At 42.5% G+C, this 25279-nt stretch overlaps 1 protein-coding gene across 1 annotated transcript in view; it reads left to right on the top strand.

The window, feature by feature from the left end:
* The window catches only part of LOC126100492 (peroxisomal biogenesis factor 19), a 55058-nt gene that overhangs the window by 15780 nt on the left and 13999 nt on the right, over window positions 1–25279 (top strand). Inside the window, exons 5-6 of the mRNA XM_049911101.1 lie at window positions 12580–12735; window positions 22210–22386. Of these exons, the coding sequence (XP_049767058.1) occupies window positions 12580–12735; window positions 22210–22386 (333 nt within the window). The remainder of the gene's footprint in view (window positions 1–12579; window positions 12736–22209; window positions 22387–25279) is intronic.

The following is a 25279-nucleotide window of genomic DNA, read 5'->3' as shown; positions in this document are numbered from 1 at the left end:
CCCTCACCCCCCACCCCATCCCCCATGGGACCAGGGGCTAGAATAGGCCCAAGGTATTCCTGCCTGTCGTAAGAGGTGACTAAAGGGAGTCTCAGGCATTTCGGCCTTTATGTGATGGTCCCCTGTAGCGTTTGACCACCATTTTTCAAAATTTTCCCGAAAAGTGGCCAATTGTGGAAGGGTGCCTTACATGGTGCATAGTGTCCATCATGCGCTGAGACCTCTCGCATCCTTCATTGACATGGATCTGCACTTCTGCTCATTCTCCAACTGTTGGTTGAGGTCACCCTCTTGGGTGCTAATGATGGCAGCAAAGCTTGTTTACCCCGATACCTCATATGTATGAGAGTTGCTGGGGAATCTTTCTTGTCAATGAAACCCCAGTGTTTTGGGGAGCATTTAGAGGACAAATTTGGGGAGATGGAGAGCTTTCCAAAATGCGGTCAGGGTCAGTCTTGATCAAAACAGCATCCTCTGTCCAGTCATGGGCACTGCTCACCTGTGACAAGCTTAGGGATGTTTCTGCATCCATCACGCCGCATAAGAGCTTAAGTATGGTCCAGGGTATCATATTTCACAGGGGCCTTCTTTTGCAGTCTGACGATGAGCTGCGCCCCAATTTAGAGTGCCGAGGTGTCTATTTCATCCGGTGCGTCCACCGAGGTCCGAGGGACAATCAGGTTGCCACCAGTGCCTTCATCTTGGCCGTCGAGGGTGACACATTATCCGAGAAGCTCAAGGTGATGGTCTACCACTGTGACAGAAAGCCATATATCCCTCTCCTGATGAGGTGCTTTAAGTGCTGGAAGTTCGGCCATGTCTTCCCGCTGTACTTCCAGCATCAACTGTCGAGATTGTGGACATCCTTCAAATCCCAATACCCCCTGTGCCCTGCTCCCATTTCTGTCGACTGTGGAGAACACTATTCACCTTGCTTGGCAGACTACAGGATTCTCCAGAAAGAGACTAAGAGAAAATATCAGAGGCTATATCATGTGCATATGACATCAAACTATGCCGCCGATACGACAAAGGTTCTACTATCTTCCGTTCCGCCACGTACAGTTGGCTCTCAGAGCCAACAGACTCCATCTGCCCCCTTGATGGTGGAGGGCACTTCCCTCCCTGTTGCTCCTGCTCAACCTACTTCAGGAGCAAACACCCCCACCCCCTGCCCCCCAACAATCGGGGAAGTCAATCCCCACTTCACAGCCAGAGAAGCGTAAGTCTTCTTTGGTTCCTCTCGCCAGGAAGGGATCCCTTGGGTCACTCCCTTCCCAGGTTCCTACCACTGGCAAAGTTGACACCCGACAGTGGCTGAAGCAACCACAGGTAGCTGGTTGTAGGGTTTCACAGTCCTCCTCCGTCCCCTAGACAGTCAGTGAAACCCTTCCAGCTGGGCAAACCTAAGGAGCAGTGTGAGAAACCTAAAAGGAAAAAGATCCCCAAGAAACAAGCCGGTGCCTCCCATAGTTCCCCCCATGTAAAGGAGAATGGTGTTCCACAGGGCTCCTTATTGAGTGTTGTGTCCCTATTTTTAGTGGCTATTAACAGTATAGCAGCAGCTGTAGGGCCATTGGTCTCACATTCTCTGTATGCGGATGACTTCTGCATTTTGTACTGCTGCTCCAGTACTGGTGTTACTGAGCAGCACCTGCAGGGAGCTATTCACTAGGCGCAGTCATGGGCTCTAGCACATGGCTTCCAGTTTTCAGCCACTAAGTCGTGTGTCATGCACTTCTGTCCACGTTGTTCTGTTAACCCTGAACCAGAACTTTATCTTAATGACAATCCACTCACTGTAGTGGAGACGTATCGAATCTTAGGACTGGTTTTTGACACCCGATTGACTTGGCTACCTCACCTTCGTCAGTGTCATCTTAAGTGGAAGTTCTGGCAGCATCTCAATGCCCTCTGCTGCCTGAGCAACACCAACTGGGGTGCAGATCGCTCTACATTGATGCAGCTCTACAAAGCCCTTGTTCAATCCTGCCTTGACTATGGGAGTGTGGTTTGTGGTTCGGCAGTGTCCTCAGCATTGCGTTTACTCAACCCAGTGCACCACTGTGACGTTCACCTAGCGACGAGAGCCTTTAGAACGAGTCCAGTGACCAGTGGCCTGTTGGAGGCAGGAGTCCCTCCATTGAAAGTTAGGCGTGCACAACTGCTTGCCAGTTACGTTGCACACATTAATAGTTCTCCTGTGCATCTGAATTACTGTCTCCTTTTCCCAACTATGGCAGTTGATCTCCCACATCAGCGGCTCAGGTCAGGGCTTACGATTTTGGTTCGCATCCGGTCCCTTCTGTCTGAACTGGGTTCCTTCCTGTTACCACTTCTCCTCAACATCCATTCACGTACAACTCCATGGTGTACACCTAGGCTGCAGATTCTTCTGGACCTTTTGCATAGAGAGAGAAAAAAATATTGAGCAGAGTGGGAGCCAGTACACAGCCTTGATGAACCCCTCTTTTTCACAGCAAATGGGTCAGATGTGTTTCTGTCAAAGACCACAGCACTTTTCACATCTTCGTGAAAAGCCATGATCATCTTTAAGAGCTTTGGAGGACACCCTATCTTCAAAAGTACTGCATACAGCCCTCTGCTGACTGTGTCGAAAGCCTTGTTTAGGTCGATAAAGGCAATGAACAGATGGGTTTTCTGCTCGTGAGACTTTTCCTGAATTTGCCAGAGTGTGAAGACCGTATCAACTGTAGATCGTTAAGGATGAAACCTACATTGTTTCTCAGGGTATATGGACTCAGCAAGCTTCTGAAGTCTGCCCAACACAACACAGGCAAATGTTTTTCCAGCTATATTCAGAAGTGAGATTCCATGTTGACAGTTGCAATCGCCACAATCACCTTTACCTTTGTATAAAGTAATGATATTGGCATTGCGCATGTCTTGCACCACAGTACCCTCAGCCCAACATTTCAGTGAGAAGTTGAAAAGCAGTGGAAAACATGGCTTAAGGTTTACAATTTCTGTGGAGGTATTGTCTTTGCCAGGGCACTTGCCACTTTTAAGCTGTGAAATTGCTCTTTGAAGCTCCTCTGTAGTAGGCAAGACATTCAAACCATGATAAGGTGTTGTCTGAGGAATTTCATCCATTGCGTTTGGACTAATGTTGGTGGGATGAGAGTAGAGGCTGGAGTAATGTTCTTCCCAACAATGCAGTTGACGATTTTGACTTGTGATGACTTTTCCATTTATTTCCTTGAGTGGTATGCTCTTCTTTGGAATGGGTCCAATGGCCTGTTTGATGCCCAAGTATGCACCACAAATGTCGCCAGCATTGAAACACTCCTGTATAACAGTGCAAAGTTGCTCCAAATAGGAACTGATGCTGTTGCAGCCAGTGCATTGAACAGTTACCTTCGCTTTGCTTTGCTCTCGGTGTGTAGAATTGCATGGGTTTTTATGCCAGATGACAGTGGCCTGACACTTAGTCTCAAGGAGTGGTTTCAGGACATCTACATTCTCGATTAACCAATCCTGCGATTTTGCTTCCAGATTACTGAACACATATCCAGCCGTAACGGTAAGAAGCAATTTTATCTTCTGCAAGTCTTCAGAAATAGGAGTGGCTGAGTCTCAGGGATCCACCTCTTTTCATGTCTCGTCACTAAATACTTCAGAGTGGCTGGCTCATCCTCTTTTTATTATTGTGATCAGCCAGTCCAGGCCTTCTGCTCTATGGTTTTAATACCTTCTTCTATTTTTCTTGTGGTGTATGTTTTCCCTATTTTTTGTTCATTCCATTTGTTTTCTTTTTAGGTGTGGTTCCCCATTCCTTTTCCCCCTTTTACTTTCTCAAACATACTTTGGGTGTTTTTGTACCTTGAGCCTTACATGCGTCAGGAAAAAGGGACTGATGACCCTTTAGTTTTGTCCCTTTATACCCCAAACCAACCAGTCTTGTGGTACATACTGGTTTCTTGTTACAACAGGGTGTCGGCCAAAGTTGCTTCAGGCTGAACACTTACAACACAAACAAGACATCTTGATTTTTTGCATTGAAATTGTTAATAATATGAAGTGTATCATAATTAAATAATTAATGGCACAATTGGTTACAGTTGAAAGTAAGTGACACTAAGAAAAAATGTTTTAGTAAACATTGGGTTCTAAAACACGTACTTTAAGAACTGTGAGCACTTCTTCATCCTTGATACTGCGAAATAAATCTCTTCTATTGCTAGCTCTTTGCTCTCCATATTTTGGGAGAAGGCAGTATGGACCAAAACAAGGGCAGTAAACACGGGCTCTTAAAGTACATACACCTTAAGAGCTATGAGCACTTTTTCAGTAGAGATATGTGTTTCGTCAGTAGCAAAGACGAACAAGTCCTCATATCTCTTAAGGTATGCACTTTGGAGCCCATGTTTACTTGGCTTTTTTTTCTTGTTTACCCCATACTACCTCCTCCCAAAGTGTGGAAAGCAAAAAGCTTGGAATAGAAAAGATTTGTTTCACTGTAACAAAGACGAAGTAGTGCTCATAGCTCTAAGCATTGTAGAGCCTATGTTTACTTAGACTTGTTTTGCTTCAAGTACTGTGTACTTTCAACTATGTGTGTTTATGCCATTAATGGTGATACACCCTGTATAATCAATTCTTGGAGACTCTTTAACTGCTATCTTGGCATGACAATGCCCAACCTCAGAGTGGCAGTTGGATGAGGGCTACAGCAATTTGGTTGGAAACACTGCAACATCTTGCATACCTCTTTGGTGACCTGAAGGAAGATTTGCGTGAACGTGGGTTTCAGTCAGACAAGGAAATTCAAGAGTGGGTGCAGTTGTGGTCGGTCAGCGGCTGACTGTTTCGTAGGAACGGGCATTGATCATGTCCTTTTCCAGTGGAATAAATGTCGTACCATGTGTGGTTACTTTTGAATAGAACCATTTCATGGTTCCATCATGACAGGTGTTCAGTTTTTATTTGATTTCCCTTTTTATGACATGGTGTAATGTTACATGGGTTATTCATGAGAATGGCCTATGTTCCACCAAGGTACCCATTCTGTTGAAAGAGGATTTTGTCTCTTATAAACATTTTTTCTAGTGGAGAAATACGCTGTGCATGCCTCCATCTGTGATCTGTCCAGATTGTACCTGCGGTGATGTAACACAGCAGGGGAGAGGCATGGTGTGGTGAGTGTGGAGCCCTACTTGAACATGGCCATTCATGCCTTGGTGTTGCCCCTTGAAGATGTTGTGCACATCTCAGAGAAACCGAACATACTTAAATGTAAACACTCAAGACAAATGAAGATTGTAAACCTTATATCTTTAGTAGAGTTCAGTTGGTTGGACATACTGTTTGACCTATTTAAGTTCATGAGTTGCTGATGTTTGGATCTGTCTTCACAGTTGATGTACATAGTTGAAACAATACAGAAGATTATCATTGAAGATGCATTCATCATTCAATAGTGGAAAGTAGTGAGACACTTTCTTAAAGCATCACACTGCCTTGAGACAAAGGCTGGAGGAGAAAGCTTGTGCATGGCTGTGGTATTGGGTAGTCTGACCACGAGAACAAAACAAAAAGGTGACTGTAGTGAAAGAAGAATAATCAAAGAAAACTTCAACCATATCACACTGACAAATCCTTACTCGTGGTGTTACAGCCAAGACACACACACACACACACACACACACACACACACACACACACACACACACAAGAAAAGGAAACACCACAACAGCTGCTTTCACAGGTGGCCCGGCCTCTGATAGAGTATGGTATGCCTGTGGCAGGACTTGAATAGGAAATGCTGAGTGGGTGGATTGCGCAGGTCTTACATCTGGCTCTTCCACAGAGGTGTGATCCCTGTGTCAAGGGACTGGGACTGGAAGTGGCATAAGGATGGACTAGGATGTTGTGGAGGTTGGGTGGTCAATGGAACACCACTCTAGGAGGGGTGGGAAGGATCTTGGATAGAAGGTTCCTAATTTCAATGCATGATTATAGTTAATCAGGACCCTGAAGGAGCCTGTGGTTCAGTTGTTCCAGTGTGGGATAGTATTGGGTGACACTCTTTTATAGCTGGTTCGTGGAGGATTGTGGAGTGTGCTGGGATATTGCACAAGAAATCTGTTTGCAGACTAGATCTGGGAGATACTGCCTGTCTGTAAATGCCTTTGAGAGACCTTCAGCATATGAACCATGGGAGTTCCTGCCACTGCAGATACACTGTATCCGGGTGGCCAAGTTGTATGGGAGGGATTGATAATCTCATAAAAGTGTTCAATAAGACCTCTCCATAGACACTTAGTTTGTGAAAATCACTTAAGGCTTTGTCGAGATGTTAATTTTCAAATTCCATTTTATACATAAAACATTTAGCATGAAATAACTTAAAAACAACTCTTTGGATCAAGGGCTTATTTTCACCCACACACTCGGTTTTTGATTTTGTAACTGTGTTTCTGGCTTCTTTGTTACCATTTTTGTTGTTGGATTTAATCTTATTTGATATTTATTCTGAACACACAATTTACCTATCATGATAACTACTCCATGTTTCATGCCAATGGCTGGACACCTCGGATTTCCCCGATCACACAGCCAGAGCATGGGTTTATGTGTTAGGCAATGTCCTGTAGTCTTGGTAATTCTCATATTCACAGTGTTCACCAATCACTGAGGCTCACAGAGTGATGACAGTGCAAGACTTGTGCAGTTGCAGGGCTCTGCCTGGCTCTTCTCACAACGGAAGACATGAGCACGATTGTATCTGTTTTTAAAGTTTCTAGTCACAGTTACAGGGACGCACATCTCAATACCCCTGCCTACTACTCCATACATTTAGTGAGTCTTCACTAGTCATTGGGGCTCAGTTCAAAGTGGAACTCATCACCGAAGACAATCCTACTATAATCAGTGAGATTCCAGGCTGTCGGAGACGTGTCTGTAGACACCCCAGACAGCAGTGGAACACCAACCTGACTGACGACAACCGTACATCCAGACAACGAGGAGTGATGTTTTGGGATGCCATCTCATTTTGTAGCACCCATGGCATCCTTACAGCACAGCAGTATGTTGACAATATTGTGCACCCCAATTTGTTGCCCGACATAAGCCATCCTGGGCATACATTTCAGCAAGATAATGCCCACCTGCATGCACCCAGAGTCTCTACTGCTTGTCTTCATGCTTGCCAAACCCTACCTTGACCAGCAGGGTCACCAGATATCTTTTTAATTGAGAATGCTTGGAGCAGTGCGTGCAGGGCCCTTCAACCAGGCCAGGATTTTGATGATCTAATATGCCAGTTGGAGAGAATTTGGCACGATATCCCACAGAAAGACATCCAAAAACCATATCAGTTGGTGCCAGGCTGAATAACTACTTGCGTAAGGACCAGAGGTGGACCAACATGTTATTGACTTCCTCAATTTGTGAACCTTTTTCTCTTGAATAAATCCTCCAATTTTCTGAAATTGTAATCATTTGTTTGTGTGTACATGTACATCACATCTACCAATTTCTGTCCTATTTGGATAATTCCTTCGTCGTGTCCCCCCCTCCCCTTTGTGTGTGTGTGTGTGTGTGTGTGTGTGTGTGTGTGTGTGTGTGTGTGTGTTTTAAAGTCCACGAGTTGAAAATATTTCTAATGCACATGAATGTCTCAAGTCCACAACTCAACACTTAGAGAAATTTCAGATCACTCAAAACGCAGCCTACTGCTTGCAAATATGTGCTACCTGTTCCATCTGACTCTGCATCTGAGCCAAAAGTGTCCCACACAACAAGGCCTGCCACTGTTTAAGCCCTCACCCTGATGTGAGTCAAGTGGACACACTTCTGACTTCCACACCGTACTTAAAAACTATGAATTTAATGTATCATGCATCATTTAGTAAGTAAATTTCTTCAGCTTTCTATTGCTATTCTTTGTTTTTCTCTAAGGTAAATAGTTTGTTGACAAATAATGATTTTGTCCAAGTGAACACTACTTTACGGCATGTCTTTACTAATGTAAACAATTAAAACCAAGTACCTTCATACCACCCTGTCTATGTCTACTTAGTAATACTGTCACTATTTTTAATGTTTTATTTTTTTGTGTGAAAAGTGAAAATTCAAGTTTTTGTGGGCAGTATGCACATTGTGGCCTATAATTCACATTTAAATCATGTTTATAAAAAAAGTCTATTATGATAGTCCGATAATGCTCAATGAGACCTCTTCATCATCTCCAAGTAACTACTGCACCCTACATCCTTCTGAATCTGCTTAATGTATTCATCTCTTGGTCTGCTTCTATGATTTTTACCCTCCACACTGCCTTCCAATACTAACTTGGTGGTCCCTTGATGCCTCAGAACATGTCCTCCCAACCAATCCTTTCTTCTAGTCAAACATTTAATATGAAAAAAATTAAAAACTACTCTTCGGACAAAGGGCGCGTCTTGATGCACAACCTCATTCTGATTTTTCTGTTTGTAACAATGTTACTGGCTTCTTTGTTGGGTTCACTTTTCACTTTTTGTTGGTTTTAATCTCATTTGGTATTTATTTTGGATACTTAACTAAGCCATGATGGTTACTCCTCCTGGTTTCATGCCAACAGCCAGATGCCTGGGTTTTCCCCAACATGTGGCCAGAGCATGGCTTTATGTGCTAGCCACAGTCCTGTGGTCTTGGTAATTCTCGTAGTCAGGTCAGCTTGTTCGCCAATCACTGCAGGTAAAAGGGTCCCCACCATCTATTGATGACAATGGGAGACTGGTTCAGCTACTGGGCTCTGCCTGTCTCAGACGCCACCCCTTCTCAGCTGCCAAAACACTTGCGCAGGCTTGGCAGCGCATATCTCTTGCCACAACAGAAGGCGTATGCACAGCTGCACCTGTTTTTAAAGTTCCAAGTCACAATTACAGAGTTGTACCCTCTCAGTTTGTATTTTATTTTATAAACAAACTTTGTTTATACAACTTCACTCAAACAAGATATGTTAAATCTTTGAACTTGGCAAATTCAGGAATGTTGAAGACCCCAGAGTGTACAACAACAGATATTGTGTTCTCAAAACTTGTATCTGCATCATCCATGTCCTTCATTGTAGTGCCCACTTAAAGATCCATTTGGCTGACTAAATTGCTATGTCTCCAGGAACCTCATTATGGCTCGGTTACTTTTTTATCTTCATCCCTCTCCCTCCCTCCCTGGTTTTGGTGTCTCATCAAAGCTGATAACAGTCTTGTACACTGGCATTCTTGAACGTCGAAATCCTCTTCTACGTTGGTACGGCATGGCTGTGTGCTCCGTGCGGCTGCCTCGAGTCGACTAAACATGCTGCTGCCTGACGAGCGCCAAGGCCCCCCAGCGGCCCCCTCCACGGGTCCCTCCAGATAACAGCGCCAGCGCGCCTTATCGCTTCCGGTTGCGCAATCCCGCAGCTTGATTTTCCAGCAACATGGGCGTAGTAATACTAGGGCCCGTGTCGCGCGGCTGCCTCGCTCAGCGGCTAAGTCCGCTTCAAGGTCACCCGCCTTATGTGGCTATGTACATTAACTGCACACAGCCATTTTCCTCTTAGTCCTGAGATACACTTCTCATCTGTCTTCCCCTTAAGTGATTTATATTTCTCTATCTCTAGCTTCTGCCAGTTCTGAACTGAAGCTATCACAGTCATCATTTGTGGTCTCCTCACTTCTTGATGGTCCCCCCTCTATCTTTGTATTCCCTTGTTCTCCCAATAGGTGGTCCTTCCTCTTGGAGTGATGTAAATATTCCCCAACCAGTCCCTTTTTCCTCCCTGAAGAAGGAGCATTTAATCTGGAAAGTTAGGATTAGTATTTTTTTACCTTTAATGACAATATTATGAAAGGTAGATTGTTACAAACCATAGAGAGATGTTGAGTCGCAGGCAGGCACAACAAAAAGACTGCCATACATGTGAGCTTTCGGCCAAAAGGCCATGTATTCATACAAGTAGAACTCCACACGCATGACCACTTTCTCTGGCCACCAAGACCTAAAGTCTTAATATTGTCATTACCGTATTTACTCGAATCTAAGCCGCACTCGAATCTAAGCCGCACCTGAAAATAAGACTCGAAATCAAGGAAAAAAAAATTTCCCGAATCTAAGCCGCACCTGAAATTTGAGACTTGAAATTGAAGGGATAGAAAAGTTTTAGGACGCACCTCCAAATCGAAACACAGTTAGTCCATTGTAATATGAGACATAATTTAGGTTGAATGAATGACGATACAGCTACAGTAGTTTGGTTCGAGTCGTAAGCTTAGCAGTTAAGCTTTACCAGGTAACCATTGCTATGCGTCAGGCGCTCCATTCTTATTTATATGGGTACCCTTCCTTTTTCACGTGCTACGCCTGGTTTGAATCGATTGCTTATTTTTCTTTGATCTGATAAGTGCCGTTCTCTTTGTTATAGGTGTTTACGTCACTCTACGCTGAAAATGTGTTTTTGTACTGTGTCATGCATTGTTTGTCGCATTCTGATAATGTGTGTGTACGACCTGTCGCCGCTCGAGGCATGGCTTGCTTTTGTGCGCACTAACGCCGCTTACGATAAAAAAAAGAGAGCAATTGTCTCTTTAGCGTAACAATGGCAAGAGACTGCTATTTGTTGTTACTTACACTACTGCTTTCTTTGATAATGATAAACAAGAACCAAATAATAGACTGTGTATGATAGATGGTGTTCTGAACGAGAGTTTAGCTAAAATTGTTCGCCGTTTGAAAATCTTTGCAGACGCCTCTTTTGTACATCACATTCTGCACAGAAATTAGAGTCATCTTAGATTTAAAAATCTAGCCAATTGCTGTGCTTCATTTCTGACAGCAAACACGAAAGAATACATGGCAAAATGTTTATATTCGTATTATTCTTATGGAGAAGAGAATACTGCATGTGATTCACAATTCATAAAAGTTCCTATTGCAACCATCTCTTCTCACAGGTAGGAAAAAATTCAGAATGTAGAGTTGGCCATATTGTCTAACATCCCAAACAGTCTTGCCAGTCGGATTTTCATAGTACATTAAAATGCTGCTACATTCGAAGATGAACAATACGAAATTTGTATTTACTTCGTTGGATAATGTACGAAAATGCAATGGTCGAAACTCGGGGCGGAGAAAAAAGCTTGTCTTCCACCCTTTTTTTAAATTTATTTACTGAGTCAGAGGTTTTGGCGCCATTATTTATCTTTGTGCCTGCAAAGCATGCCTGTGTAGCGCTACATATATTCGTCGGCAGAAGTTAGTTGTGGCGGTACCAACATTTTTCAGAACTTCCTCTTACTTTGCACTCAATTCTAAGCCGCAGGCGGTTTTTTGGATTACAAAAACCGGAGAAAAAGTGCGGCTTAGATTCGAGTAAATACGGTAATCCAACTTGGATTTTCCATTGTTTTATTTTGTACCTTTCATTTTTGTGTTTGCAGTACTAGGAATTTTACTTAATGCTGGTAAGTACTAACCAGACATTCTGTTTCCTTGTGATTTAAACAGTTTTGTTATTTGAATTTTCCATCTGGTGCGTTTACTGTAGCATGTGAGTGCCCTATTTAGGAAATCTCAGATGTACTCGGACCTCACTTAACGGGTGAAAGGGTATTATGTAAAATCTTTCTTGTTTTTCATTCTCAGGCCAGTAGAATTTCACCTGTTCATTTCATTGTTCCTATTGTAATCTGAGATTGTACTGTAAATGATGAAGGAAGCAAACATCAATCCCACTATTATTTCAGGGCTGCAGCCAGTTTTTTGAGATTTTACATACAGCTGCATGTTAAAGATAATCTCATTATTGTTGTTGAAATTTCTTGTAAGTATGGATAATATTAACAAATATTTAACTTATTATTATAGCAAATCAAAATTTAACCCAGAACACTAAAATTAAGAGAAATAATTGTTTGCCAATGCTTACCATCAGGAAGCAGAATGTTTAGTACTGCCAATAGATACAGCGAAAAGTAAAAGTGACAGCATTGTCCTAGCTTTCAAAACTGTTGAGTTCCTTCCTCATAGAGGAGTGACAGATAGGTTGGGTGAGGTTAAAACTGAAGAGCAGGTCACTCAGTACCCAGGGTGAGGGAGACTCACCTATGGTCTGAGTGACCTGCCCTCCCTTCTCAAACTTTGCCAAACAATTCCCCTCTCCTCCCACTGAGGAAAGTGATGCAGTGGTTAGCACACTGGACTCACATTTTGGAGGACAACAGTTCAAATTTGTGTCCTGCCATCCAGGTACAGGCTTTCCAAGATTTCCCTCAAATCGCTCCGAGCAAATGCCAGGATGTTTCCTCCGAAAGCGCATGGATTCCTTCTCCGTTCATGGAACGTGGTGAACTATTGCACAATCTCGAATGGACTCAATGTTGATGGGACATTAAAGCCAATCTTCCTTCCTTACATCTCTCCCAAAGGAAGGAACTCAGTTCTGAAAGCTAGGACAGTCTCGCCACTTTCATATGTGTGTCTGTTGGCAGGACTAAACATTTTGCTTTCTGAAGGTAAATACAGCATCATAATTTAAACTTCGTTATCTGACATGTGCAAACTTCTTCCTTTATGTTGTGATTCCAGAATGAATTCTCCGACGAGCAGATGGCAAATCTGTTGGGTGGACTTGGCCTGGGAGAAGGTGGAGACAATGACTTCCTTAAATTCATGCAAACAATGATGCAGTCCCTTCTGTCAAAAGAAATATTATACCCTACAATGAAGGACATTGTTGACAAGGTAAATGTAATGTTCAGTAGTTTTGGATGTTACTGTTTGACACTGCGTAACTATTCATTTGATCCTATTAGCTGTGACCGTACCAGCCAACTTATCTAAAAGATGTCACAGTGTTAGAATGTGATTTGTAGAGAGTTCGTATCTTCATGTCATTCCATAGTGTCAGGATAATGTAGTGTGTGCCTATTTGTGCTTGGAAGAAGAATGCAGTTGCATAAACTGAACTACTATGCTCAAGTTCTTGTGCCCCCTCCTTCCTTCCTTCCTCCCACCCCCTCCCCCCTCCCCCTCCCCCTCATCATCTCATTTCCTGTATTGTGTGGTATCTGACACATTCATTGTTGGTTTTGCATGCTGGATTTTACAGTAGTGTGTGGATTACACATTCAGTTTCAATACAATTATTCTAGTTTCCAATTAATTACTCACGTATTACACAATCCTTATAGTCCAGTCAATGAAGGGAAAGTGGGGGAAATAATTTGGGGCGTTGCAAATTTTTTATACAAAGTTATGTGCCACCAACCTGTTTTGGGTACCTGTTGAGTCTCATGGAAGTAAATCTTAGCCATTGTTTTGCCTATGATTATATGACATAACAATTATTTAATAAAAGTACACATATGGTTGAATTTACTTTGTCGTTCAAATTTATTGATATTAAGCACATGATGATCAACATTCTTGTAATATATTAATATTGTAACATGTTAAGGTTGATTTTGTAACACAGGTTGCAAAGTACATATGCTATGGGTAACCAAACCAAAATTTACAACTCAAAATAGTCAACACAGTAACTACACATCTTCGTGACAAATAAATATTTGTGTATTAAATGTTGAGCCACAACTGACTGACAATTTTGACTTCCTCACACTGACTGACTGAGGTGTAGTAACTTTACAGGATGGTTACCAAATACTGACTGACTGTGTGAGCAAAACGAATAATATAGTATTTGAACTGGTTGAATGCTTGCCCACAATTGATTGTGTCTTTGTGCATGACACAGCGGCCCTCAGTGATCGACGACATGGGGATCAGGGTACAACAAATGCAGGAGACCTACAGCTGGTGCCCATGCAAATTTCTGCCACAATGCACCCGTTGACTAGAGTCAACCAGTGCATAGCCAGAAAATTTGAAAATGAATCTTTGCAGGAAGAGATAAACGGGGACTTCTTCATTTGGGTCTTGAACATACGCATGGAGCACTCTACCTCTGAGTTACAAGCCGAGTGAAATGCAGCAGTCAGATGCTGCATACCGATCTAAATGTCAAAATCCTCAATCTCCTGTAACACAAACAGCCAACTGTTTTCAGACATCAGCATTGTGGGGTGTCCCTTGGTGGCAAAAATGACTGACAACATGCAAACAGTGGTAGTCGATGATATGGGAGACAACTTGACACAATACAGGAAATTTGATAAGGCACTGAACATTCACAGCCACATGCTGCCCAAAAATAGACCAGTGAAATCAATGTGCACCATGTCCAGAGGGTGGTCCAGGATTGGCCAAGGGGAAAACTGGTGTGGTGGCGCAGCCTGGTTCTGCACACAAGCCCTGCAAGCCCACACCAGATGGTCAGTGTTGCAGTTGATTGCCTTCCAGTAGACATGACATCGTGTCAACGGCTTCATGCAAGTCATACCTCAGTGTGATGCATGCAGCAGCTGAAGTATTTGAGGATACAATGCTGGGGGTGACCACCGACAGTTTTGCTTGTCCATGGCAAGCAAGAGGAATGCCAAATAAGATCCATGCCCAAAGAGGTGTGCTGTGATGAACCTATCTGGACAGCTGAATGATTTTCCCAAGAAGTGGGTTGCCAGCTGTGGAGGTCACACCCGCACACACCATCAACAGAAAAGACAACAAAATGTGCTTTTTGTTCAAGATGAACATGAGAGCCTCTTGTGGATCGTACCTCTGGATCGCCCCCTTCCCCCTGGCAGCCATTATAGAGCATCAGCACTAGTGCGTAGTGTGCCGGGTGGTGAAGTGGTAATGAATGTCATGGCACTAATTACTGAGAAAGACAGCTCACTCTGCAATTGGTGGGCAGTCCTATCTGTTAGCTTGGAATAATGACCAAATAAGGAACGAGCGGCTTGGTCAGTAATGATGCGGAACCTATCCCATACAAAAAAAGTGAATCTTTGTAATTGTGAAAACAGTCATCAGCAATCCGTCTCCACCTGTGAAAAATTGCACTGCGCCATGGAAAGTGTCTTTTATGCATAAGCGATCCAGGTTCTGATGGGACAGAACTGCACCAATGCCATCCTGAATTGTCACAGGCCAGGGATAAAGATTTGCCCAGTGGAAAAGCAGTCAAACAGTGAGCAGAGTACATACACTGCTTGAGGGACGGAAAAGCCCATTGACAGTCCACAGACCAGACAAACTTTACACCCTGTTGGCGAAGCCGGTTGAGTGAATGGGAGATGTGTTCGGCCTGGGGATTGAACTTAGCATAAGATGGAAATCTTGCCCAAAGAAGACTGGAGCTCCATTAGGTTGTTGAGTGCTGAAGGTTGACAATGGCTTAGATGTGGTCATCCATAGGGAGGGGCCATCTTTGCTAAGCATGTCCCAAAAAATGCACCATTGGAGAGAGAAAAACTGCACTTTTTGAGCTTTCAATGAAAGCCATTCTCTGGAAGGCATTGGAAAACCCTTTGTAGGTTTCGTAAATGCTACTTTCTTGTAGAGCTCGTAACACAACTGTCCGTTGCATCAATAATGGGGAATGTCTGGAATCAGCTGTTCCAGATATTGTTGATAAATTCTCAGCACAGATGAGATTAAAAAAGGAAATCAATTAAACTGTTAAAGCCAAAAGGTGGTGTTGGGTACCAAAAAAGTTGGAGAAGCTGTGTCCAACAGCAACTGCAGGTATGCAGCACAATAGTCAAATGCATGAAAAATACTGGTCCCCTGTAAAACTTCACCAACAACTCCTCCGGCCTTGGAGTTTGATACATTTCTGTGACACATTATGCATTGACTATCTGTTTAAAATCGCCTATAGGCACACGGTGCTGCTGAGCTTCTGAATCACCACCAAAGCAGTAGCCCACTGACTCAACAAATAGGAGATACGACACCCTGATCCTGCTAGCTTTGCAACTTGGCCTTTACCCCGTTGCACATGGAGAAAGGAATGGAGTAGGGCCACAAAATTTACACACCACTGACAGCTTAAGAAAAAACTTATGCCTCAAAATATTCTGCTCACCTTTCTTCAAGTGGTTTTATGACTACACTAAGGAGTCAGAATCTTGAAAAAGTACTGGCTGAGACATTGAATGGACTTCACCAATTATCTTCAAGTCCAAAACAGCAAAAGCTTCTAATCCAAAAATATTTTGCAACAGGGAATTGACCATTAACAATGTAAGTTGATGTTCCACCTTCTTATAACTTGCTGAGATGAAGAATTGTCCACTCAAAGTATACACTGGTTACTATACAACACAGCCTGACATCGTGGCTTACGTACATATCTAAAAGAACAGACACTGTTGATGATACACAGCTGTACAAAATATTTCAAAAGTAATCCGATGACTGTGAATCTCATGACTTCAGCTGTATTAGGGACTTGAGGTGTGTGAGAAAAGTAATAAGAATGATTTTTTTGTCTACTAAAAATTTTATTTTTTCAAAGTAATTCCCTTGGGCAGCTATTCACCGGCAGCATTGTTGTTCCCAGCCTTGGTAGCAGCACTGAAAGGCGTAAACTGATAGGGCCTCTAACATGTCAATTAAATTATTCTGAATATTCTCCGAAGTTCCAAAATGATGTCCTTTTATGATGTTTTTCAATTTCAGGAAAAGAAAAAAAGTCACAAGGACTCAGATCAGATGAATAGAGGGCTGTGGAGCAACAGGAATGCCTTTTGAGGTCAGAAATTTCACGATGGAAACGGCCATATGACATGGGGTGTTGTCATGATGCAGCATCCACTTGTCTGCAATGTTCAGTCTCACTTGATTCACTCTTTTCCTTAGCCTTTTAAGGACATCTTTGTAAAACACATGGTTGATAGTTTGTCCTGGACTAACAAATTCCATATGCATGATATCCCTACTGTCAAAAAAGCAAATCAGCACTGTTTTGATCTTTGATTTGCTCATTCTAGCTTTTTTAGGTTGAGGAGATGTCTCACTGTTCCGTTCCTCACTTTGCCACTTTGTCTCAGGATTGCACTCGTAAATCCAGGATTCATGACTTGTGATCACACAACTGAGAACCATCTACAGTCATTGGCAATGCTCTCAAGATTATCAGTGCACATGTTTCTTTGATTGTCCTTCTGCTCAGTTGTGAGGTTTTTCAGTACTATTTTGGCACAAACCTATCGCATGTGTAAACCTTCGGTCAAAATTTGATGTATGGTGAAAGTGGTTAAGTTTAATAGATCATCCGCCATCCTTATTGTTAAATGTCAGTTCGATCTTACAAGAGCGTGCCCACGTTCAACATTTTCATCAGGTTTTGAAGCAAGCTTCATCTTCACTGTGTTTTCGGCCCTCCAAAAATGATTTGTGCCAGCGAAAAACTTGTACTCTTGATAAGACATTTTCCCCATAGGCCCGTTTTATCTTTTCAAAGATCACACTCGCAGATTCTCCCCATTTAACACCAAACTTTGGGTCATAACATTGCTCTTAATTCCATTGTTCCATTTTCGTAACACACAACAAAAACACATCTTCCCTGATGGCATTGTCAGACGACATGTGATCGCTGTACTGGGCTGAAACTTGGACTCAGCATCTGGAAGGGATGAACATGCTGGTCTATTCAGGTAGAACAACAGTGTGTTTCCAAATCACGTACAATGTTGTCAGTTCCATTACTTTTCTCACACACCTCATAGATCTACTACCCAATAGTGACATATGAAAATTTGTGTGAAACTGGGACTTGAACCCAGATTTCCTGGGAACATATGCAAGTTTGAGTCAGTTCAGGGAGCAAGCACATATAGACAGTTTAGTTATGCCAACCACTTGTGGTAAATGGAAAATCCAGGGTTGGATCCAGGTGGTGGGCAGTCCTTGTTTAATCTGGCTAATGGATGTGACCTCACCCAACTGGAAGGTTTACAGAGGTGAGCATTTCCCACAGGATGTCTGGCATTTTCAAGTATCCTTTAGGAACAAATTACTGAAATTGTCGGCAAGCAGCAGCACTTTGCAGTAGTACTGTGAGCACTGGGCAGGAAATGACCAGTAGCAGCCCGTACTTTCAGCTCTCGAGGCTGATTGGCTGAAAAGTCTGTGTGTGAAAAAATGTTGTGTAGCTGTGAGCAGCTCACGAAATGGAGTCAGTTGTTGGTCGTGGTAGGGTGCAGAAGCTGAATCTTGCACTCTGGGGCAGAGGTGGCGTGGAGGCGTATTGCGGAAGTTTGCAGTCAGGAGTCACTAATGTTGTTCTCTAGGTGTGGAAGGTTCAGAAAGTGTTAAAAATAGCATCCACTTGCATGGGCATAGGAAACATTTCGGTTTATTTCATGTTTTAGAGGTGGGTGTTGCTACTTAGTGAGCGTACATGGACTGTTTAAGAAAAGGCCACCTAATGGAGCTTGTAGCAACTGGCTAGATGGTGTTGTCTAACGGACAAAGTGGACTTGGTGAAGATTATTTGAAAATAATACATTACGTTTTGCTCCAATAGATGTTATGAAGCTTGTTCTTTTGTGTGTTCTTATGCATTTGGGTGTGAATCCTTTGATGTCTACAGCAGAAATTGTAGAAACCAGTTGGTCATGGTATAGTGACTGATGGCGGTGTTTGTTGTCTAGTCCAGTGGTTGAATTCTGGGAATCACTTCCTCTTTACCTGTACTCAATACCTGTAGAAACCTGATTGCTCTCGAAAAAAATCAGGTACCTACAGGTATTGAGTAGGAGTATAGAGGAAGTGATTAACTTAACCCTAAGTCACGGATCAAAGAAAAGCTGGTGACCTTTATTATTTAACTTTATACTGTATGTTTATCAGGGCCTAGAAATTATCCAGGTCCACCTACAAACATTTCAGAGGAAGTTTACGGTGCAGTACCTCATATAATCTAGAGATGAGTTCGTGGCCACAGCCAAGAAAAGTTTTCACCAGATGCTACAGAAGCTGCAAGATGATGGATGAGAAGGAACATTTCTGTTCTCATGAGAGATTCTACAAATTGATGACCCATGGCGCATGATTGCTTGGGGTGCATGTGGTCTGGTTAAACTGCAACTGTGACACCACCAAATGGGTCTGATGTCTGAAGTACTGCCTAAGCAGCCGACAAAGTTCATCGGAGGAGAATTTCTCAGGCTCCATGGAGGACTTTAAATTCTGCACAAATTCACATAACCCTGCACTGCTATACAATAATAAGGCAGCTGTATCAACTACATCAATCAACGATGTGCCCTGCCCAGCAGTGCAGCAAGAACTGGCGCAAGTAATTTTTCAACCTCTCCATAGACTCATCGAAACTGGCAAATGGTGGCAGGGGCTAGGAAGAAAAGTGTGCAGTGGGCACCTCACCCACCACTTGCATAGCTTGGGTGTGAAGCAATTCCACATTCTGGTTTAGCAGTGCCTGCATCTGGCCATGCTGCTGCTACTACTGTAGGTATAACTATTCCTGCCAGCATTGCAGAAATACTCTGAAAAGGAAAGAATAAAAATGAACTATCACACATGTAAGACTGTCCTTCATCACCATTTTAGTATCTGAAAAGGAATAAGGACACCACAAGAAAATGTAATCGGCTCCAGGAGCTGTACGGGCCAATGGTGGCTCAATCAGAAGCCGGGGAGCAGAAACCTTCAGGGGGAAATCAAAACTCACTGTGCAATTCAGTCTATAGGGAAGCAGAAAGTCTGAAACAGCATAGAGACATGTACAGGGATGAACACAACATGGGTGCAAGCAGCTGACAACTGAGCATATGGGAAGAGCACAGAGCACAAGGTGTGAGGCGAGGTCAGATCTACAGTGGTTGAATTCGGTATTGGAACTGCCATGCCCTGTTTACCATCACCTTCAGGCAAACAGTTCAGTCAATGGATCTGTCCATTCAGTGAGTTGCATGCACCCACCATGGCAGTTGTCCGCACTAGTCCGCTGCACTACCCACACCAGTCCATCATAAACTAATGTTCATAGTTCATAAACTAATGTGTTATTTTAGAAAAGTCATATGGGTTTGTAATCAGGAAAATTCATCGCTACAAAACTGCAACAGCAGAATTTTGATCAGATTGCATTTTTAAGACTGGAGCATTCTGGAATATAATAATTTTGATTATGTACTAATAACTTTTGAAATACTGAGTTTTCAGAAAAAGTATAACATTTGTTTGAAAGAGAAGAATGAGAGCTTTCAAATAAGCACTGTCAGTCTTGAGACAAACAGTTACTAGCAGTGTCAAATTTTGCAGCGAATGTAGTTTTACAATACCCTAAAATTGTAAATATCCCTTTAAATAAAATGTTTCCATATCAACTAAATATACCATTATCATCAGTAGTTTGAAAACTGTACTGTGAATAATAATGTTTAGTGAAATATTGCATGAATAAGAATTTAGGAGGTTTGTGTAATTGCATTATATGAATTACATACATAATAGAAAACAGAAAAAACTGTTTATTTAAGGAGTAGAAACGCATCAGGTGTAACCTTGCTTTGCCTCAAGTGGCAGTGGTGGGGGTAGGGGAGAAGAGAAGTATCTTATATTTATTTTTCTGCTGCTGATGCCAGCCAAAGAAATCTTATGGCTTCTGTTTGTCAATATTCACTCTTTGTCTTCCTTGGTAAAATGTAAAAGAAGTAACTTATTTCATCAAATGATGTAGTCTGCACTATCGGATTTTAAACTAACAAATCTATTCATAGTTATGGCACAAAGCTGAGAGCATGCCCTTCTTTGCACCCGCTCTGTTTCATGAATACCAGGAGAAAACAAATCTGATATGTTTGTTTATTTTGAAACAAGCAAAAATGTGATGACAGCAGAGGTGAAACTGCTTTAGTGAGTGTCCAAAAAAAATAGCTACAATAACCACAAAACTAAACAGGAAGAGCTTTGCTACAGCCAGGGAGGTGTGATATATTATAGGGACTGCCTTGAAGAACATTTTGTTACATTTTCCTCGAACAATTCAAACACCTCAGTCTCTCACAAAAATGTGACCCAGCATAAAATCAAATTACATTAAGTGCTTCCAAGTGTTTATGCTCAATATTTTGACAACTGTCGAAAACACCATCTTCAGGCCCTGTGAGTTTTGCTGTTGTTGCATAGGCTCCAACCACACTGAGAGCTGTCATTCGTAAGAGTTTGACTACGACAATTGATAACGGCCTACCTTTTGCCGCGCCATTGGTTTGTACTAATATTTTCTGTTCTGTGAACCAGTCATCAAATTTTTTCATGACTAGTTCTAAAGAATCAGAAAGTGGGACTTCCATAAAATAGGGAAACTGCATTGAAACTGACTTTGTTAAAAAACCATTCAACAGCCAAGATCGTATAAAATATTTCTTTATTTAAGGCAACTGGTTGTCTTTTTTATGCGATATTGGCAAGTGAATAGTTTTTTACAGTTAAACAGAGTGTCCTTCATTAGTCTCAAAATGAGAAATTTCAATGAAACTGACTTTAATATCTATGTCCTAGAGTTGCAATTGGCTGATGTGGTGTATAAAGTCGATGTGGTGTATAAAGTCAAGGGAGCTGCAAATGTGATGTCGGCACTTCTCCACATATTCACTGAGTATGCTTTCCAGGTATTTTGCCATCTGGTATTTAAGTGTACCATAATATTTACTATTAGTCTTACAGGAGTTCCTTCCTTGTGCATGTTAGGAAGGCTATGTGGTCATGGTGGCAGTCAGACTTCAATATGTCAAGTGGCGCCATTTCAGTGTAATAGTGCCACACTTCAAATGTCCCAATTTGCCCTTGTTTTTGAAACTACGTGAGGACAGATATTGTCACTTTTAGCCAGACATATTGGTATCCACCTTTATTGGGTGTGTTTTGAATCAAAACACCACCACATGATTTTAATTGTGTGTATTGTCATCTGCATTTCCACGGTGGGAAATTTGACCTAGCACTGACAAGTTTCTTTTAAACTGTGTAGCCATGTAAAATATTTGTGGGTTTTAATGCTGTTTCTTTCTACAGAAAATCATTTGCTGGTATTGGAAAGTAGTCTGAAACTGCTGTTTTGTCTGTTTCTTACAGGTTTTGTGTCAGAATGCCAAGCAGTTCCACATAGGAAGAGGAAGTAGTTATAACATCCAAATTCTTTCTGTATAAGATTATATTTTTGTCTTGTTATGGCTATAAAAGTGATATCAGTATCTGCCAGATGGTAGCTGTAAGATCTGCAGGTTTTCTGCATGTCGAATGATAAAGTGTTATTTATAATTTTGTGTGTTGCAGTATCCAGCATGGCTTGAAGAAAATAAGAGTAAGTTAGCTACCTCGGAATATGAACGGTACAGTAAACAAAAGGAACTTATGACACGCATGTGTGAAGAACTGGAGAAAGAGGATGACACAGACAGTGCTGATGTTAAGGAAAAGAGATGCAATCTCTTACTGGACCTTATGCAGAAGGTGAGATTTTGCAAGGAAATATCATGTTGAATCGCTCTTTTCCTATTTCTGCACTCTGCCAAAACTTTACTTTGCTCAGCTATTATATAAATGAGGAATATTTTACAACATATGTATTGCACCAGCTTTTTAGTTGCTGAAATCTGTTTTTAGAAAAAAAGTTCATACCATAATACTGTTGATGATGGGAAGTTCAGATTTGACAGATTCGTAGTTAACGTATAAGAACATTAAATTGTGCTTAACAAAGCAGTTTAATGTAAATAATGAAGTACGTTTGTCTCATTAATGGTCATTTTTAAAGGGAAAGATGTGAAATTACATTTTGTAGGGAGGGGAAAAGGGGGAGAGGGTTTCCACCACCTGAGGAATCTTTCTCCCCCTTTTTAAAAAAAATTTAAAAAGGATTGATTTATAGTTGAGGTATTGAGTGGTTTGTTGGGCACTTAAACAAGGCTGAAAGCTTGGCTAGGTTTTGGGATGATATCCTTCTCAGAGCTAACTACACGTACAGATATACACCCCAACTATATGTACTGACACTGTAGCTCAATTGGGGTGAGGATTTGTGCCAGGTGGAGACAGTGAGGCGAGAAAAGAAATTGGAGGGGGGGGGGGGCGATGATATGAAGGAAGAGGAAGCAGCAGGAATGTGGCACCAGTAAGCTAGTTCTGTCACAAGCAGTTTGGTGGTTATGTGCGACACACATGAACATTATGTGGAAGAGATTAGAGAGAGAGAGAGAGAGAGAGAGAGAGAGAGAGAGAGAGAGAGAGAGAGAGACTGACTGCCCTCGTGGGCCGGCATCCATTTGTGGGTACCAGTTTGGCGACCCTGGGGTACCTGAGCTGGGGAATGGTGCTGCCACATGCTTGAGGCGACCACTGTGTGGCACGGCAGTGGAACATTGTATGTCATAGGGATGGGGATCTTAGCTTGACTGCCCAGATCACGAGGATGGTAAAAATCTCTATTAAAAAAACCTACAATCTCAAGGTGTACTGCATGCCAATCAGATGCATGGCTGTTGAGGTGGAACAATCATTAGCGTGTGACCTCTGGGGAATCTGCTGCCCTCAGATGTATAAGACTTAGGTAGGCATACGGGCTCTGTCTGCGTCGACTTTCCTTTGCCTAGCTACTCTTGGGCTCGAGATGGAATGCTCAAAATTTTCTCCTCCTCCTCCTCCCAGCAGAAATGGTGGGCTGCTGGTGGGTACTAACACCCAATCAAACAAGAGGGTCAGTCCTCCTGACTCGGGGGTTCCTTCCAGAAGTTTTGTCTGTAGTAACAGAACACATTCTGGTGGTCATGAGAATGTGTTTTTAATAGTGAAAAGGAAAGAGGGTAGCTTTGAAAAAGTTTCACCTTTCTATATTAAAAAAAGCCACAGAGGACATTGCTGGCATCTTAAATTCAGTCAAGCGATTGTGTAATGGGTCACTTTTAGTAGAAACTTCTAGTTCCCAACAAGTTAAGAACCTCCAGAAAGCTCAGTGCCTTGGGAAATTGGTATCAAAACTAAGCTACACACCACCTTACAGCAAATATATTGTGATGTGCTGGGATCTGGTGGACATTCCCAAGGAGGAATTGAAAGATGAATGGGGTCCAGAATGTACAGTCGATGTGTAAAACGTAATGAACAGGGTGGATGAGGATCTTCTCAAATCTGTCTCCTGTATCCTAACATTCAGTAGCACAAACTTCCTGAGCATATTAAGGCAGGTTTCCTTCACCTAAGTGTGAGGCCTTACACCCCCAACTCGGTGTACTGTTTCAAATGGTCATACTATTCTTACGTGTCATGGAGAAGCCACTTGTGGCAAATATATAAGGGGCTTTCAAATGAAACCCGGTCAATAGTGTAAAGTAACACTAATGATTTTATAAACTCAACAATGAAGTTATACACAGTACACATACTCAAATAGTCGCCAGAACTGTTGGCACATTTATCCCATTGCGGCACTAGCCGGTCGATTCCATCCTTTAAAAAGCTGGTAGGCTGCTGTCAGATCCAGGCCTGGACCCAGTCACACACTTCGTCATCAGTTGCGAATCAATGTCTGTGAATAGCTTGTTTTAGAGGTCCAAACACATGAAAGTCACACAGTGAAAGATCGGGACTGTACGGTGGATGTTCCAGCGTGTCCCATTGAAACTGCAGCAGTGTCATCTTCACTGCATTGGCTGTGTGTGGGCAGGCATTATCATGCAGGAGGACATCTAAGGTTCTACAAAGTGGCTTGATAATGCTTGGCATTGAACTCAGCAAGCAGTGGGCCCTTGTGGTTAAAAAAAGGACATCATGACCTTACCATAACTGGTGTGTGTGGCCTTTGATTTCTTTGGAGATGGTGGAATCGCATGTTTTCACTGCTTTTCACTTCCGGTTCAAAATGGTGACACCATGTTTCGTCACCAGTGATAATACGTGACAAAAAGCTATATTCCTCCTTATGATGATGTTGCAGATGACTCGAAGACAGCGCCATTTGAGTACTGCACTGTTAGGCAATCAGTTGGTGAGGAACCCTCTGCACGCAGATTTTTGAAAGTTCAAGTGTTGATGCATTGTGGTGTGGGCGGCGCCCATACTAATACCCAGTAACTGATGGAGCTCATCCACGGTGACTCTGTGGTTGTCCAAGGCTAAAGCATTCACTTCCGCAGCCATTTCCAGTGTGATGACGCGATGAGCCTGTCCAGGAGGAGCATCGTCTTCCAGTGACTCGCACCCCTCAAGGAATCATTTGTGCCATTCCACAACACTTTAACGACTTAGACTGTACTCACCCTATACACCCTTCATCTGACAATACATTTCGTGGCCTCCAACTCCCTCCGCCGCCAAAAATCGAATCACTTGTTGGTCCTGCTTACTCGCT

This window comes from Schistocerca cancellata, chromosome 9 (genome assembly GCF_023864275.1).
Source record: "Schistocerca cancellata isolate TAMUIC-IGC-003103 chromosome 9, iqSchCanc2.1, whole genome shotgun sequence".
Lineage (NCBI taxonomy): Eukaryota > Metazoa > Arthropoda > Insecta > Orthoptera > Acrididae > Schistocerca > Schistocerca cancellata.
This window is presented reverse-complemented; position numbering and strand designations above follow the sequence as displayed.